The sequence below is a fragment of the Scyliorhinus torazame genome, chromosome 5, assembly GCF_047496885.1.
Source record: "Scyliorhinus torazame isolate Kashiwa2021f chromosome 5, sScyTor2.1, whole genome shotgun sequence".
In the NCBI taxonomy this organism is placed as follows: Eukaryota; Metazoa; Chordata; class Chondrichthyes; order Carcharhiniformes; family Scyliorhinidae; genus Scyliorhinus; species Scyliorhinus torazame.
Genome location: NC_092711.1, coordinates 263,547,745 through 263,564,414, shown reverse-complemented (window position 1 = coordinate 263,564,414; position 16,670 = coordinate 263,547,745). Strand labels below are relative to the sequence as shown.

The 16,670-nt window shown below is 45.1% G+C and overlaps 1 protein-coding gene across 11 annotated transcripts in view; it reads left to right on the top strand.

Annotated features, from left to right (window-relative positions):
* The window catches only part of dlg3 (discs, large homolog 3 (Drosophila)), a 1,021,949-nt gene that overhangs the window by 616,580 nt on the left and 388,699 nt on the right, over positions 1 to 16,670 (top strand). For all 11 annotated transcript variants that reach the window (XM_072505485.1, XM_072505481.1, XM_072505482.1 and 8 more), the window contains 2 exons: positions 2,714 to 2,764; positions 13,362 to 13,486. In XM_072505485.1, coding sequence (XP_072361586.1) covers positions 2,714 to 2,764; positions 13,362 to 13,486 — 176 coding nt within the window. The remainder of the gene's footprint in view (positions 1 to 2,713; positions 2,765 to 13,361; positions 13,487 to 16,670) is intronic.

The following is a 16,670-nucleotide window of genomic DNA, read 5'->3' as shown; positions in this document are numbered from 1 at the left end:
AATCTAACCATCTTCTCTTGACATTCTACAGCAATGCCATTCCTGAGTACCCAACCATCTGCATCCTGGGGGTTACAATTAACCAGAAACTGCGCTGGACCACTGGCGGCACGGTGGCACAGTGGTTAGCACTGCTGCCTCTCAGCTCTAGAGACTCGAGTTCATTTCCCGCCTCGGGTGACTGTCTGTGTAGAGTTTACATTTTCTCCCCGTATCTGCGTGGGCTTTCTCCGGGTGCTCTGGTTTCTTCCAACAGTCCAAAAATGTGGATTGGCCATGACAAATTGCCCCTTAGTGGGGTTACTGGATTACAGGGATAGGGTGGAGGCGTGGGCTTAAGTAGGGTACTCTTTCCAAGGGCTAGTGCAGACCCGATGGGCCGAATGGCCTTCTTCTACACTGTAAATTTTATGATTCTATGATTATAAATCTATAAATACTATGGCTACAAGAATAGGTCGAAGACTTGGAATTCTGCAGCGAGTAATTCGCCTCTTGTCCACCATCCCGAAGGAACAAGTCATGAGTGTGATGGAATATTCCCCCCTTGCCTGGATGAGTGCAGCTCCAAAAATACTGAAGTAGCTTGACACCATCCAAGACAACGTTTTATTGGCACCCCATCCATTACCATAAACATTCACTCCAAAGCACAGTGCAACAGCGTGTAGCATATTCAGATGCACTGCAGCAACTCACCAAGGCTTCTTTGACAGCACCTTCCAAACCGCAACCTCTACTACCCAGAAGAACATCGGAACACAACAACCTTTCAGGTTGTTCTGCAAGCCACACACCATCTGGCACTGTACCAAATCTTGGAACTTCCTTTCTAATAGCATTATTGGTGTACCTCGACCTGATGGACTGCAGCAGTCCAGAACACAAAATTTGTTTTTTTTTGTGATGTTGATCAACGGATAAATATTGGCCAGAGTACAGTGAATAACTGCTCTGCTCTTTAAAATAGTACCATGAGACCTTTTGCTTTCAACTAAGCAGTCTGATGAGGTCTACATTTAATACCTCATCCAAAAGACAGCACCTCCGGTGGTGCAGGGATCTCTCAGTAGTGTCAGCCTTGATTTTTGTCCTCAAGTCTTGCAGCCAACATGAACACAGAACCTCATAACTTAGAAGCAAGAGTCATGGCTGACACACTACTGAAACAGTGCACATGCACTGCAAGGTTCCTCTATTATCTTCCCATGGCTCTGCAATGCCTCAGGAATCTACAACATTTGGAAACTCATCTGTCACTGATGTTCCAGATAAACCCTCCTTGCCTGTCTTCTGTTCTCCAAAGGGGACTCACTCGCCTCCTTGTGCTCGTTGGTGATTGCAATTCACCCTTTGTTCACCATTCTGATCTTGACTCAACCAGGGAGAGTGAGTGTGCACTGTTGGAAAGTGTGGAGGTATGATATGATAGCGTTGGCTGTGTGAAGTCTCCCTTGCCCCCCACCCCACCAACCCAACAACAACCCCCCCCCCCCCCTCCTCCCCGACACACTGAAAGCCAGCAATGGGGGACACAACTCTCCCATGCCCTTCACATGAAAATAGAGCAATGAAATAACTCTGCTGTTCACAATCTCCCACCCACAGCTGCCACGATGGCACCCTCACATGGCCAACATCGCCGTCTCCATCGGTGTCAGATTGTGCAAGTCAACCTTACCATCCACCCATATGAGATATCTCGTGAGTGCCGTGAACTCTCTTTTCCTGCAGGATGAAGAGAGAATGATGTAAGAGTAACCTGTTCTCCTTCATCTATTCCAGCATCATACTGATAAGAACTATTACACACCTCAGTGATGCCCCCCCCATTCTTAATTGTGCCCCATAAGTGAGGGGGCTGACTTCTCAGTGATTCAACTGGCCATTTTTTCTGACAATCTTTCATCACCATGCAATGGTTATTGACCATGGAGATTTTGAAAGCTAAATCCAATTCTGTCCTTCCTAAATGTCTATACATGCTCATTTTCCAGCAACATAGCTGTCAGGTGTATCCGCCTTGGGTAATATATTTATCTCTTGAATCCAGCAATATTGAGGTGGTTAACTCAACATAGACTAGTATTCAAGCCTGAGGTACTTCTGGCCTATAAAGCTCAGAGACTCAGTACCGTTCTCTTCATCCATTCGTTCACCAGTTCTACCTAATTTCAATATTTGGCCTCTGTGAGCATAACCGTAAAAGCGCTAAGTTAAGGAATCAGTCATTCTTTTAGATTATGGTCCAGAAATTAAGAGGAATCTCTTCTCCATCCTTTCAGTTAGTTGAGGGAATGCCGATTAGTTTGTCTATTCAAAGCAGAGTGGCATCTCAACCCTTCTCAGAAATTCAGTAAAGAAACAGATTTTGATCATCTTTGTCAGAACAGTCAGATGTGGACAGGCATATATCCCTCTCTTATATTCTTCTTTCAATGTTCCCATATAGCTGAAAGATTCAGCACTGCTCATTATTTGAACTTTAATTTGCCAAATCTCTATCGCTGGACAGGTTGAAATCTTTGAGGAACGTTTCACTCTCAATAGCTTTTTTACTGTGCTTTTGAACTGGACAGGAAATTCATGTTAGATGTATTGCATATTTTTAAGAAACAATTATGTTACTGAATACATAACAGTGTAAGCAATTTTGGAATTTGGCTCTGAGGATGTTTGAAATAATAAATGTACATGTTGATTTATTTCCTAGGCTAATGGAAGTGATGGAATGTACAAATACGAAGAGATAATCCTGGAGCGTGTGAGTAGTATAGTTTTTCTCTCCATGTTACTGTGTAATGGTAATTGTACTTCCTGCAATTGGATTATTAATAGTAGCATTTTATCCATAGGGGTTGTTTTTAAACCCTACCAATCTGGCAAGAACCAGGCAGGTAGGCAATTAAAAATAATCTGTTTACTTACCTAATCACATCCCAACCACTACTGATTTTAACCTGCAGGGCTTTGCCGGCAGGTGAAGTACTAGTCCCGCTGTTTACCTGGAAGCTGGATGCTCAACCTTTGCCTGCCGGCAGTCTTTCTGCATCTTCTTCATGTCCATTCTGGATGGAAACATTGAAATGAGGCTAAGGGGTTAAAATACTATGATAATCAGCCCAACATGTATATTTTACCAGAAATCCCACTCCAGGTTAAAATCAATCCCTTAGTTTCCGTCACCTATTTACAGACTGTTTGAATAATATATTTCTGCATTAGAGAATCATCCTGGAGCAATAAGATGATTAGAATTAATGGGACTTATGAAAGGTGATACTGTCTAACGCAGAGCTCTAGGTCAGCCTTGTACATTATTGATTCTCCAGCATATGATTTTTAGGATATAGTGACCATTAATGCATGCCTATATTGATAGATAGGAGCATGTTACTGGCCCTCAGATTTAATCAACGTGAATTCACTTGCTGACCTATTGATTTTGAAAAGTGAAGCAAACCCTTTGGCCCCCTTTATCGTGCTCCCAAAGGAAGGTAATGATAGTCATGTGGAGACAAGATCTATTGTTCCATTTTTAAAGGTCAGACTTTAGTGTAAATGAAATCTGGATTCCTCCCACTGGTGTTTAGTATTCAGAGAGTGTCCTCTGGGTATGTGCTGCAGATTTACAATTTTGTCAATGAAAACTGAAGCAGACCCCCCAGGTGGATTCACACTGCACCTTTTAAAATTGTCTAAAAGCCTTTACATTTGGAATCACTCACCTGGAGAGACTAATGATATAATTTCCAAGATCGAGAGGACAGTTTCATCGCAGAAAGGGTTCTCACATTCTGAGTGCTCACAATTACAAATGCTGCAGATTGGCTGCAGAGACATCAGCTATAGTTATTGTTGTATTTCTTTATGGTCCTTTGTAGCATGCCTCCCCGCAAACTTACAATAATTATTTTCTACACAATTCAATATTAGATTTTACCCACAGTACCTTTCACATCATGAGTGGGTTCATGGGGTAGAATTTTCCCATGTTTTTGGAGGTGGGTTTGGGGTAAGCAGGTTGGGAAAGCCCTGGAAAATGATGCTGGCTCAGGATCCTGATGTGATTGCGCCCTCTTCCAACTTTCCCCTGTTCACCATTGAAGCTGAGTGGGAACCCCCTTGGGTCTGTCGGATAAGTAATTAACAGCTTGTTGAGGTTTTTCTGAAGCCAATTATGTGACCCTTTAGCCCTGAATCCTGGATTTCCCATCCATGAAACCTGATTCCCAACCTGTCAGCAACTCACAAGCATCACTGAAGCAAATGCACGTCAGGAAGAAACTTTTAGTGAAGCTGACAAGCTGGGAAAGCTTTGCTCAATGAAACTGAAGTGCTCTGGCCACAACCGTTGAGAGACTGCTGTGCAAAGCACCTCTTTTTTTTGGGGGGGGGGGGGATTTACTGCTTGACAGGTGATTGTCAACTTCTTGGAAGGCACTTTACCTGCCTAGCATTTCAGATGCACCTCCCTGCTGCCAGCATTCACCATAGCCTGAAAGCATCTTTTGCAGCTTCACCTTCCAACTCTGGTGAAGGTCAGGAGCAGAGACTACATGACCATTAACAGTTCCAACAACAGCAGGAGCAACAGCATCAGCAGAATAAGTTGCCTTCTCCTCAGCCACATAATAATAACAATAACCTTTTTTAGTGTCACAAGTAGGCTTACACTGCAATGAAATCACTGTGAAAATCCCCAAGTCGCCACACTACAGCACCTATTCGGGTACACTGAGGGAGAATTTAGAATGTCCACTTCACCTAACAGCACGTCTTTCGGGACTTGTGGGAGGAAACCGTAGTACCCGGAGGAAACTCACCCAGACACAGGGAGAACGTGCAGACTCCACACAGACAGTGACCCAAACTGGGAATCAAACTCAGGTCTCCCTCTACAGAGCAAATGGATGGATGAGGGCCCCCAACACAGCGCCTACAGGCAGAGGATCAACTCTCTCAGTATATCTGAGAATCAGTGCCTCAGCAAGGTCAGGTTGTCATGTCAGATTGCTGTTGACACTTGTGACTTTCTGGAACAAGACTTCCTTCCCAGTGCACATGGTGGGCATGTATTTTCAATGGTCAACAAGGTGCCTGTCATTGCAGGAGAGGAAGTACAAAAGTGGGTGTGATTGTAATGGCTTGAGAGAGGATACCATTTGAGGAGGGAGACTGTGATGCAAGGGTGCAAAAGGGCCAAAAGGCTGAGGGTGAGTGTTAGTGTTGGCTCTTCAGAAGTGGATGTGAGATGCCTTCAGAGAGGGTATGCATACAACTATAAGGTATGTTGTCCTAAGTGTGGAGGAGCATGCTGTGCAGAATATAGGGCTTAGCATCTGAAATTACTATTCCACCCATCTTCCATGCTCTCCTGATGTTGTGGGTCCTTTTGGTGCACTCTCTCTGGATTAGCGGGACCACAATTTTTCTGTTGACCTCTTTGGCTATTGACATGCACGTTTACATGTTGGAGAGGTTGTCCTCTTCCCTCCCATCCTTTGGATAGATTATCTTACTGTAGTCCCTCAGAACCTCAGCAAGACCTCTAAGCAAGAATGAAAGACCTGGGTCTGCTCGCCATTCTTATGGTTGCTGAAGCCTGCTGGTGAGTTTTTCTGAAACATGTTGTGAACCTTAGAATTTGAAATCCTTCCTTTGCCAGATGGACACATTTACCTACCCTGCCTTCCTCCCTAATTTCTCAAGGAGCCCAGAGGTGAGCTTTTAATTAGTTTGCTTTGATAAAGAGCAAGTGTTGGGCCTGGTTGCAAACTCGTAATTTGTCCTGACATTGCGCCAGGGACTAACCTTGTAAGATTCCGCCCATAGGTTTGGAAGCATAGCTACCTTTCTCAGATTTTAGACCATTCAGCAGTGGTCAAATACATAATTCCTAAATTAATCATGTAGTAAGTAAGATTCATGCACAGTAAGTTCAATAAGACATTGGCCCGTAACTTCCTCACAGTAGCAATCTCCAGTGAATTACCACTCTGGATAGACCCACCACATTGAACTTCCAACGTCCCTGTCTCACCCAACCTTCCTCCCTCAGGCTGGGTGGGATAGGAGCAGCACGGGACACCCCTAGCCGCATCAGTGCTGGGTAACTGGGGCACATGGAAGAAAGACACGCACCCATTTTACAGCAATAGTTGCCGTAAAGGAGATGTTTAAAGGGACAATTGAAAGGGAGAAGGTAAGTGGGAGTTCATACATCAGTGAGGGAGATCCGGTGCGGGTGGGGGAGACCTGATGGAGGGTCAGAGGAGACCCGTTTGGGGGAGGGGTGAAAGTCATAATGGCGGGGGATACCCAGTGGGGGGGGGGAGATTTCAAACCGGGCAAGAGGGGGCGAGTGTTCGGGTGGTCATACCGGGAAAGGGGATTGGGCCGGAAGTGGGGGGAGGAGGGTGGTGCAGACTGGGAGAATGTGGTGGCCTGGGGTGGTCAGACCAGTAGAGTGGGTGGTTGGACCAGGAGGGGGGAGGGGCTGAACCGGGATGGGGGGTGGGGTTCAGACTGGAATGGGGAGGAGTGCGGGGAGGTCGGACCGTCAGTGGGGGAGGTTGGACCGTAAGGGAAGGGGGGTGGGGTCTGGCCGGGACGGTGCAGGGGGTCAGACTAGGGATGGAGGGACGGACCAGGAGATAGGGGGTTCGGACTCGGAGAGGGGGGGAGTCGGACCGGGAGGGGGGGAGGGGGGAGGGTCAGAATGAGAGCAGGGGGTTTGGACCAGGAGAGAGGGATGATCTGATCGGGAAGGGATGGGGTCGGACTGGAGAGTTTGGGAGTTTCAGAGGGGGTGTCCCTTCCAACTCTTTCAGTGTAACTATATAGGGGTAATACTGGCAGAACCACCTGAAGTTCGCGATTTAAATCACTTTGTCAGTTAGTTCCCAGCCCAGCGCAGTTATTCAGGCAAAGTTAGCACTTCTGGACAATTGCTGGGTAATCCGTTACGTGGGAACTTCTTGAAGGGATTCCCCAGCGCATTATTGGCGTACCCCCAAATGCACCGCAGGGGAACCAGGAAGTTATGGGCCAATATGGGCCAAATTGTCTCATTGTAATACTGTAACTTTCACGTCGATACCATGGTTTGCCACTGCATGATATATTTCTTTAAAGTAAAGTATAGATAGGTAGAGAGAAACAGGCAACTTTGCCTCAACAGATGGACGCAGAACTTTAAGATACAATTAGAAAATCAACATGCCTCATGCAAGATTCAAGGTAGATAATGCTGGCTATATGAAAAGGCTCTTAGGGAATGGAGTCAATTCCAAATCAGTTTATACCTTTAAAAGTATATGGATTCAAAACCATAAGGATTTGGGCTTATCGAGATATGGAAGTTCTATTTAATTTACATGTGATTAGGAAAGGAAAATAAGGTCATGGGAATGAGTATATTTCCTGAAACAAACCAGCTGGACTTGACACCGCATTCCATTCCTCAGTCCTGGCACACCTCAATTTCCCCTCCACATTTCTATTAAGTGTCCCCATCGGTGTTCTCCAGGTAAATAACAGACACAAAAAGCCTCTTTCCAGGATTTCCTGAGGCTTTCCCACAGAATGAACTACCAGTGTTGGTAGTTGGTAATTTAATGCGGTGCGAGGTGTCTCATTTTCTTTTGGCTGCAGTTTCTCAGCACTTCAGAGCAGGTGTGTCTTAAGATAGGTCAACCTATGGTTCCTGTCCTTCGAGCCCTGCCAACTGGTGTATCAAAGGGCAGCTGGAGACAGGCTGGACAGATTTGAGGCACTTTAAGATGGACTGAAGTGATGATGTAACTGAATTTTTTTTGGGCTGCCCATCATGAATACTGTTATACCTGGCATTCTTTAACTTTAACTTTCCAAACATTGACTGGAAAAGATATAGTTCGAGTACATTAGATGGGTCGTTTTTTGTACAGTGTGTGCAGGAGGGTTTCCTGACACAATATGTTGACAGGCCAACAAGAGGCGAGGCCACGTTGGATTTGGTTTTGGGTAATGAACCAGGCCAGGTGTTGGATTTGGAGGTAGGAGAGCACTTTGGGGACAGTGACCACAATTCGGTGACGTTTACGTTAGTGATGGAAAGGGATAAGTATACACCGCAGGGCAAGAGTTATAGCTGGGGGAAGGGCAATTATGATGCCATTAGACGTGACTTGGGGGGGATAGGTTGGAGAAGTAGACAAGTGTTGGGCACACTGGATAAGTGGAGCTTGTTCAAGGATCAGCTACTGCGTGTTCTTGATAAGTATGTACCGGTCAGGCAGGGAGGAAGGCGTAGAGCGAGGGAACAGTGGTTTACCAAAGAAGTGGAATCTCTTGTTAAGAGGAAGAAGGAGGCCTATGTGAAGATGAGGTGTGAAGTTTCAGTTGGGGCGATGGATAGTTACAAGGTAGCGAAAAAGGATCTAAAGAGAGAGCTAAGACGAGCAAGGAGGGGACATGAGAAGTATTTGGCAGGTAGGATCAAGAAAAACCCAAAAGCTTTCTATAGGTATGTCAGGAATAAACGAATGACTAGGGTAAGAGTAGGACCAGTCAAGGGCAGGGGTGGGAAGTTGTGTGTGGAGTCTGAAGAGATAGGCGAGATACTAAATGAATATTTTTCATCAGTATTCACTCAGGAAAAAGAGAATGTTGTGGAGGAGAATGCTGAGACCCAGGCTATTAGAATAGATGGCATTGAGGTACGTAGGGAAGAGGTGTTGGCAATTCTGGACAGGCTGAAAATAGATAAGTCCCCGGGGCCTGATGGGATTTATCCTAGGATTCTCTGGGAGGCCAGGGAAGAGATTGCTGGACCTTTGGCTTTGATTTTTATGTCATCATTGGCTACAGGAATAGTGCCAGAGGACTGGAGGATAGCAAATGTGGTCCCTTTGTTCAAAAAGGGGAGCAGAGACAACCCCGGCAACTATAGACCGGTGAGCCTCACGTCTGTAGTGGGTAAAGTCTTGGAGGGGATTATAAGAGACAAGATTTATAATCTTCTAGATAGGAATAATATGATCAGGGATAGTCAGCATGGCTTTGTGAAGGGTAGGTCATGCCTCACAAACCTTATCGAGTTCTTTGAGAAGGTGACTGAACAGGTAGACGAGGGTAGAGCAGTTGATGTGGTATATATGGATTTCAGTAAAGCGTTTGATAAGGTTCCCCACGGTAGGCTATTGCAGAAAATACGGAGGCTGGGGATTGAGGGTGATTTAGAGATGTGGATCAGAAATTGGCTAGCTGAAAGAAGACAGAGGGTGGTGGTTGATGGAAAATGTTCAGAATGGAGTTCAGTTACAAGTGGCGTACCACAAGGATCTGTTCTGGGGTCGTTGCTGTTTGTCATTTTTATCAATGACCTAGAGGAAGGCGCAGAAGGGTGGGTGAGTAAATTTGCAGACAACACTAAAGTCGGTGGTGTTGTCGACAGTGTGGAAGGATGTAGCAGGTTACAGAGGGACATAGATAAGCTGCAGAGCTGGGCTGAGAGGTGACAAATGGAGTTTAATGTAGAGAAGTGTGAGGTGATTCACTTTGGAAGGAATAACAGGAATGTGGAATATTTGGCGAATGGTAAAGTTCTTGGAAGTGTGGATGAGCAGAGGGATCTAGGTGTCCATGTACATAGATCCCTGAAAGTTGCCACCCAGGTTGATAGGGTTGTGAAGAAAGCCTATGGGGTGTTGGCCTTTATTGGTAGAGGGATTGAGTTCCGGAGTCAGGAGGTCATGTTGCAGCTGTATAAAACTCTGGTATGGCCGCATTTGGAATATTGCGTACAGTTCTGGTCACCGCATTATAGGAAGGACGTGGAGGCTTTGGAGCGGGTGCAGAGGAGATTTACCAGGATGTTGCCTGGTATGGAGGGAAAATCTTATGAGGAAAGGCTGATGGACTTGAGGTTGTTTTCGTTGGAGAGAAGAAGGTTAAGAGGATACTTAATAGAGGCATACAAAATGATCAGGGGGTTGGATAGGGTGGACAGTGAGAGCCTTCTCCCGCGGATGGAAATGGCTGGCACGAGGGGACATAGCTTTAAACTGAGGGGTAATAGATATAGGACAGAGGTTAGAGGTAGGTTCTTTACGCAAAGAGTAGTGAGGCCGTGGAGTGCCCTACCTGCAACAGTAGTGAACTCGCCAACATTGTGGGCATTAAAAAGTTTATTGGATAAGCATATGGATGATAATGGCATAGTGTAGGTTAGATGGCTTTTGTTTCGGTGCAACATCGTGGGCCGAAGGGCCTGTACTGCGCTGTATCGTTCTATGTTCTATTCTATGAGAATGTGCAGAAGGCATGATAAATAAAATTGAATTGACCACTGTTGAATTTGATAGCCTGATCTTTCTGGGAGCACAAGAGTTAAGACAGTAGAAGATAGTAAGCAAAACTTGGGTAATTCACTAAGTATAGAATGTCCAGTGTCCTGGGTGCTGCAATCCTAAAACAGGATATAGGCAATAAATTGACCAAAAGCCTATAATGATACAGAGTCAGATGGAGTCTTGTCGTATTGCAAACATTCCAGTGATACAAATACCTATGAAGGGAACACTGAAACGTCTTCTGATTCCATGGTTATCATTATGGTTAGGGGAGCAAGGAACCCTGAAAGAGTATGAAGGATACATCTACTATCAATTTTACAATGCTTATTCACACAAGATAAAAAGGTTTAAAGTGCTTGGCTCTTTCAGCTATTGAAACGTTAAAGGGTCTGAACAGAGTGACACTTTTATTAGGCAGGAATAAAAATGATATTTTTTTAAAAGAAATTAGGAAGTTAACAATTAATGATTTTTTAAAGTTTGTTTTACACACCATACTGCCACTATAAGGTCCATGGCTTTGATACACTGTATAGTGGGTGAATGAGCTTACCAGTGCCATACCTTGCCATGAGGGCATGAGGGGCCATTGGGGGGTAGATGGGGGGGACATACCTTGGCATCGGAACATAAGGATATTTTGAATTTACCTTTCAAATGGCCCCCTCATGCAGACTATGGTTCATGACACTTCTTAAATGCTGTGAACCATGACTCTTTGAAAAGCTGTCTCGGCTCCATGACAATTGAGGAGGACTAGGACATGTCTATCCCTGCAATGAAGCTGACCAGATCAGGAGTACAGCATGCTGGCTCACGGCCCAAACCTGCCAATCGTTATAAGGCACTTCCGAAGAAGAGAAACCCCCTGGAATACGGTCATGATTCCTGGAATTGGGACCCGCCCAACCTGACTTGGTGAGAATCCAGCCCATTCTGTTTCCCTTTCTTTTGACTTTTCAGTTCAGTTTCTGTTTTAGTTAGGGTATGCCTAAAAAAACACAAATTAAATTTAAAGATACAGATTCCTTTACAATATTGTGGAGGTACTCCACAAACCAGCAAGGTCTGCAGCTAAGGGGGAACGAGGGCTAATTGTTTTACAGAAAATCAGTGAGCAACCTCTGAGGCTGCATGTATGAAAACAAAGACATTTTCTAATAATGACATTGAACCAGCTATCCCACAATCCATGAATCAAAATTTTGCCTCTCAAAGTCTTCTCATACATAAGCTATTTGACTGGTTTCAGTGTGGTCACCAGCAAAAAAGTTGCAGTTTGTATTGATTCTGTCACTCTTCACTTTAAGGTGCAATTCCTTGATGTCAATGCTGTTGCTTTGTGTAACAGCTTCAGTAGCATATCAACAGGTCAATGCTCAGCTGATACTTGCTCAGGCACCCCTCTTACTGACTGCTACAGAGATCAATGACAGGGCATTGAAGAATTTGGGAGTAGCATAATAATTACAAATTGTAGAATTATACTTTTTTAGTACAATGCAAGGTGCAAAAACACCCTTATTTATATGCCTAACCACTGAAGGCAGTGTAGCCAATTTGAAACAATTAGTTTTTTATAAATAAGTGGACTTTTTCCAGAGTAGATTTCAATTACATTATGTTACATAATCCCATATATCTCAAATTCAAAATGACAGAATTAAGCGTATGCCAGCAATAAATCCTTTGTATATAACTGGGCTTCTGCAAGTTTGAATGTCTGAGTTTATTTCTGGCTGAGTGCAGGTTGTGTGAGTACAAGCATTTCTAGATGAATGATGATTTGAGTGTTTTTTGAATGAATCAGCAATAATTGGGGTAACCAGACCAAGGTTGAGGCCTTAATTGCCCAGAACATCCATTCCCAGGACTTATACCCCAGAGGTACGTCAGAAGATGAGCCAGGAGGTTCCCTTGGAAGTCCACACAAAAGGACTGCACAAGAATTACCTGGGAAGTTTAAACTTCCATCGGGCAATTTGCCCTGCACCTGGAACCATCAGATACTCTGATTTAATCGGAAACTTTGGCTGGTTCCAACTCTATTAGAAAAATAGTTACACAGAAAAAGTTATAAGGATTAAAGCCACTTCTAACTCGGATAACTATGGTGCTGTGTCCCACTGAACCCTCACAGGATTCCCGATTAACAACCCGACCACCTCCCTGCCCAATGACCAGGCGACTATCCATCCCAGGCCCCCAACTGCATCGTAAAATTGACCACTCCCTCCACCACTCAGAATACACCACCACCCCCAACTACCCTTCTGACCCCTCCCTAACTATCCTCCTGACCACCCAACTACCTACTAGTCCCCACCCCTTAATAACCCTCGCCCGGCTATCCTCCAAGCCAGACCCCAACTAAGCCCTCCCTTGACCTCCTCATCTCACAAGTACCCTCCTGACCACCTGACCCCCTGACCACCCGACTCAGCCCCCCCCCAATTTACCAACCACACCCAACCATCCTAACCACTCACCCACTCACATTATACACTTACTTTCTCCCTGGCTTCTCAAAGCGACCGGGATCTTTAAAGTTAAAGGTTCATGATGGATCGTGCTGTAAAAAGAGGATGTGGCTTCACTTCTTCCGGCACTGCTGCCCTGCACTGGAAGGACTCCAGTGCTTCTGCCCTGCACAGTTCTGGGTCAGAAGACCATGCGAGAAATATGCAGCTCCTGACCTGGGTAAGTAGGAGCGGAATGGCAATCCGATGGAGATTGCCACCCCACGGATGTTCTGGCCCAATATATCTGTAGGAATGCTGAGGTTTCAGCAAAATCATAATGAAGCCTGAGCTTCATTTTTGAGTAATAAAGCATAGACCTCTGTTAATTTGCAGCAGTTGAAAGAAAGCTCTGGGCCCCAGTGTGCTGGCTGTCATTGAAATCTGTTGTCTATAGTAACCAAAACCTGATTTAAATTTAACTGAATGATTGGTATGTTGCAAGATAATGGATTTCTGGAGTTTTGGTTGAATCAACATTTGATGAATTCTGTTCTTACAGGGTAATTCAGGCCTGGGGTTTAGCATTGCTGGAGGAATCGACAATCCTCATGTTCCAGATGATCCTGGGATTTTTATTACCAAAATTATCCCTGGTGGGGCCGCTGCGATGGATGGACGACTTGGGTAACTAACTAGTAACTTGCAGAAAATATATTGTTCAATAAGAGCTATTGTACCGTAAGACGTTGCATGTGTTCCTGCATTGAGAGGTGCGCTCACTACTGGTAACTAGCCTCTAACACAATTCTTCCTTAAGCAGGTTGGCTGTCGGTGGTTGGAGCTGAATGTGGAACTTGGCAGGGCTTAGTCGTTATGCTTACTGGTGTGCTGTTGATGACACAGCTAAAGTGGTGGGGCAGTCAAATCGCTCAATCTGTCAGAACACAGAAAGTTGTTAATTCCTGCATTAATCATGTTGGAGAACACCCTTCATGATTTGTTTTGACAATTCCTGCACTGGAATTGCTTTATCTTTATGCCACATGAGCTTCCTTCCCTCCATACACTCCAAACTCTAGGTGGAGATCATGTGGCATTCTTGTTTGTCAGATAATCACTCTTTGGTGAACAATTCTAAGCATAGAAGCAGGATATTATTCCCAATCTGAATTTTTGAAGTGAGGTATGCTGTCCTTGATATCCTATTAATACTGGATACTTGTCTTAGCTTTATTTCATGAGCAAACTGACTCTGCCCCCTTATTGCACTGCATGAATCGATAGCATTCCTTTCATCCCGTTTATATGTTGTAAACTTTGGTGGACACCTTTGAATACATGCCAATAAATGCCTTACAACTGAACTCTGAAAAGTGAATCTGTGCCGTTTGTACCACATGTATGGTGCCGCTTATAAATACAGTAAAGTTTATCTCCAAGAGCCTCAGAAATTCCATGCATTTATTTGTTTGTTCACATAAATTTGTTGTGCATTTTCAGCACTGGTTTGGACTAAAGGAAAGTATAGGCAAATAAATCAATGTTTAAATTAAAAGCTGGTCTTTGCATCATTCTCTTGCGGACAATCAGGACATTAACTCTTTCTGATTACAACTTGAAGTGCTGAAGTTGTTTCTAACATCTTAAAATTTGATTAATTGTTTGCACTTTTTAAGATCACGCAGTGGAAACTTTCTTTACATCTGTGCAACCTATCAAGTGCCAGATAAGGAGAGGATACTGTGATCTCTTAAAAGAGATAAAACCTTTTATTTCTGTCCTTCTGTCTCTGTGTTGAGCGCATGAAGCTTTTCAGTCCTTCAGGCCAGTAGCAGGATTGATTTTGCACAGCAGCAATGTGGAGGCACCATATGCATACACCAGCACACCATACTGCAGAAGCATGTTACAGAGCCTCAGGTCACGGAACACGTTATTATATGGACCCAGTTTATTGTGGGATGTGATATCCTTGCATCTCTTCATGCAAAGCTGACAATGTGGAGTATCTGCAAACAGGAAATGCATTCTTGTAGCATTACTTCGGATTTGCATCAGCAGCATAATGTTGGTGAAAAGCAGCACTTGTCACCTGGGTTTCAAGAGACAGTCAAGAGCATTAACCTATTATCTCAATGATTCCTTTACCTTTTTCTGTACTTCTCTATTCATTTTCATCACCGGTATAATTTGTGAATATTTCTTATTGCCTTCTCTCACTGGAGGGCCAGTGGAGATTAGATACAACTACACATGCCTATTGTATCAAGTAAAATTCTAAACATGCCAATTGCAGAATCTCACTGAACAGGACAATGGATTAAAGAATGAAGCACAGAAGTCGGAATGTCAGAGTCACAGTAGTCTTAATTTTCCAACGTTGATAAGCAAATGTCATGAACTAAGGGTACTGGCTATGCAGTGGGTACTCCAAAACACACTCGCATGAGCAAGTGCTCTATCCTGAGAATGTATCTCTTGCTGAATTTGCCTCTACAGTGTTTTTAAAAAATATATATATTTTATTAAAGTTTTCAAACACAATTTTTTTCCCTTACAAATCAAAAAAAAGGTAACATGATAACTGCAAAATAACATTGTTTAACTAACATGGTAAACTAACCCAATAACACAAAGTAATACTCCCCCCCGCCCCCTCTCCCCCTCCAGAAAACCCGAACAACTTGCCCCCCCCCCGGGGTTGCGGCTGCTGGTCATCTATCTTCCCCCTAACGTTCCGCTAGGTAGTCAAGGAACGGTTGCCACCGTCTGGTGAACCCTTGAGCCGATCCTCTCAGCGCAAACTTCATCTGCTCTAGTTTTATGAACCCCGCCATATCGTTTATCCAGGCCTCCAGTCCGGGGGGTTTCGCTTCCTTCCACGTGAGTTAAATCCTACGCCGGGCTACTAGGGGCGCAAAGGCCACGACATCGACCTCTTTCGCCTCCTGCACTCCCGGCTCATCCGCTACTCCAAATATAGCTAACCCCCAGCCTGGCTTGACCCGGACCTTCACCACCTTCGAGATCACTCCCGTCACTCCCCTCCAATACCCCTCCAGTGCCGGACACAGCCAAAACATATGTGTGTGGTTCGCCGGGCTTCCTCCGCACCTCCCACACTTGTCCTCCACTCCGAAGAACCTGCTCAACCTTGCTCCCGTTATGTGTGCTCTATGCAGCACCTTAAATTGGATCAGGCGAAGCCTGGCACACGAGGAAGAGGAATTTACTCTGCTTAGGGCATCAGCCCACAAACCCTCCTCAATCTCCTCCCTGAGCTCTTCTTCCCATTTTCCCTTCAGTTCGCCCACCAGCTCCTCCCCCTCTTCTCTCATCTCCCGGTATATCTCTGACACTTTGCCCTCCCCGACCCACCCCCCCAAAAGCACCCTGTCCTGGATCTCTTGTGTCGAGAGCAGCGGAAATTCCCTCACCAGTTGTTTCGTGAACGCTCTCACCTGCGTATATCTAAAGAAATTTCCCCGGGGCAGCTCATACTTTTCCTCAAGCGCTCCCAAGCTCGCAAACGTCCCCTCTATAAATAAATCTCCCACTCTCCTGATTCCTACCCGGTGCCAGCTCTGGAATCCTCCGTCCAGCCTCCCTGGGGCAAACCTATGGTTGTTCCTGATCGGGCACCATGCCGAGGCTCCCATCACACCCCTCTGTCGCCTCGATTGCCCCCAGATACTTAATGTTGCCGCCAGCACTGGGTTTGTGGTAAATTTTTTTGGGGAGAGCGGTAGTGGCGCCGTCACCAGCGCTTTTAAACTCGTCCCTTTGCAGGACTTCATCGCCAACCTTTTCCACGCCGCTCCTTCTCCCTCTATCATCCATTTACGAATCATTGCCACGTTGGCGGCCC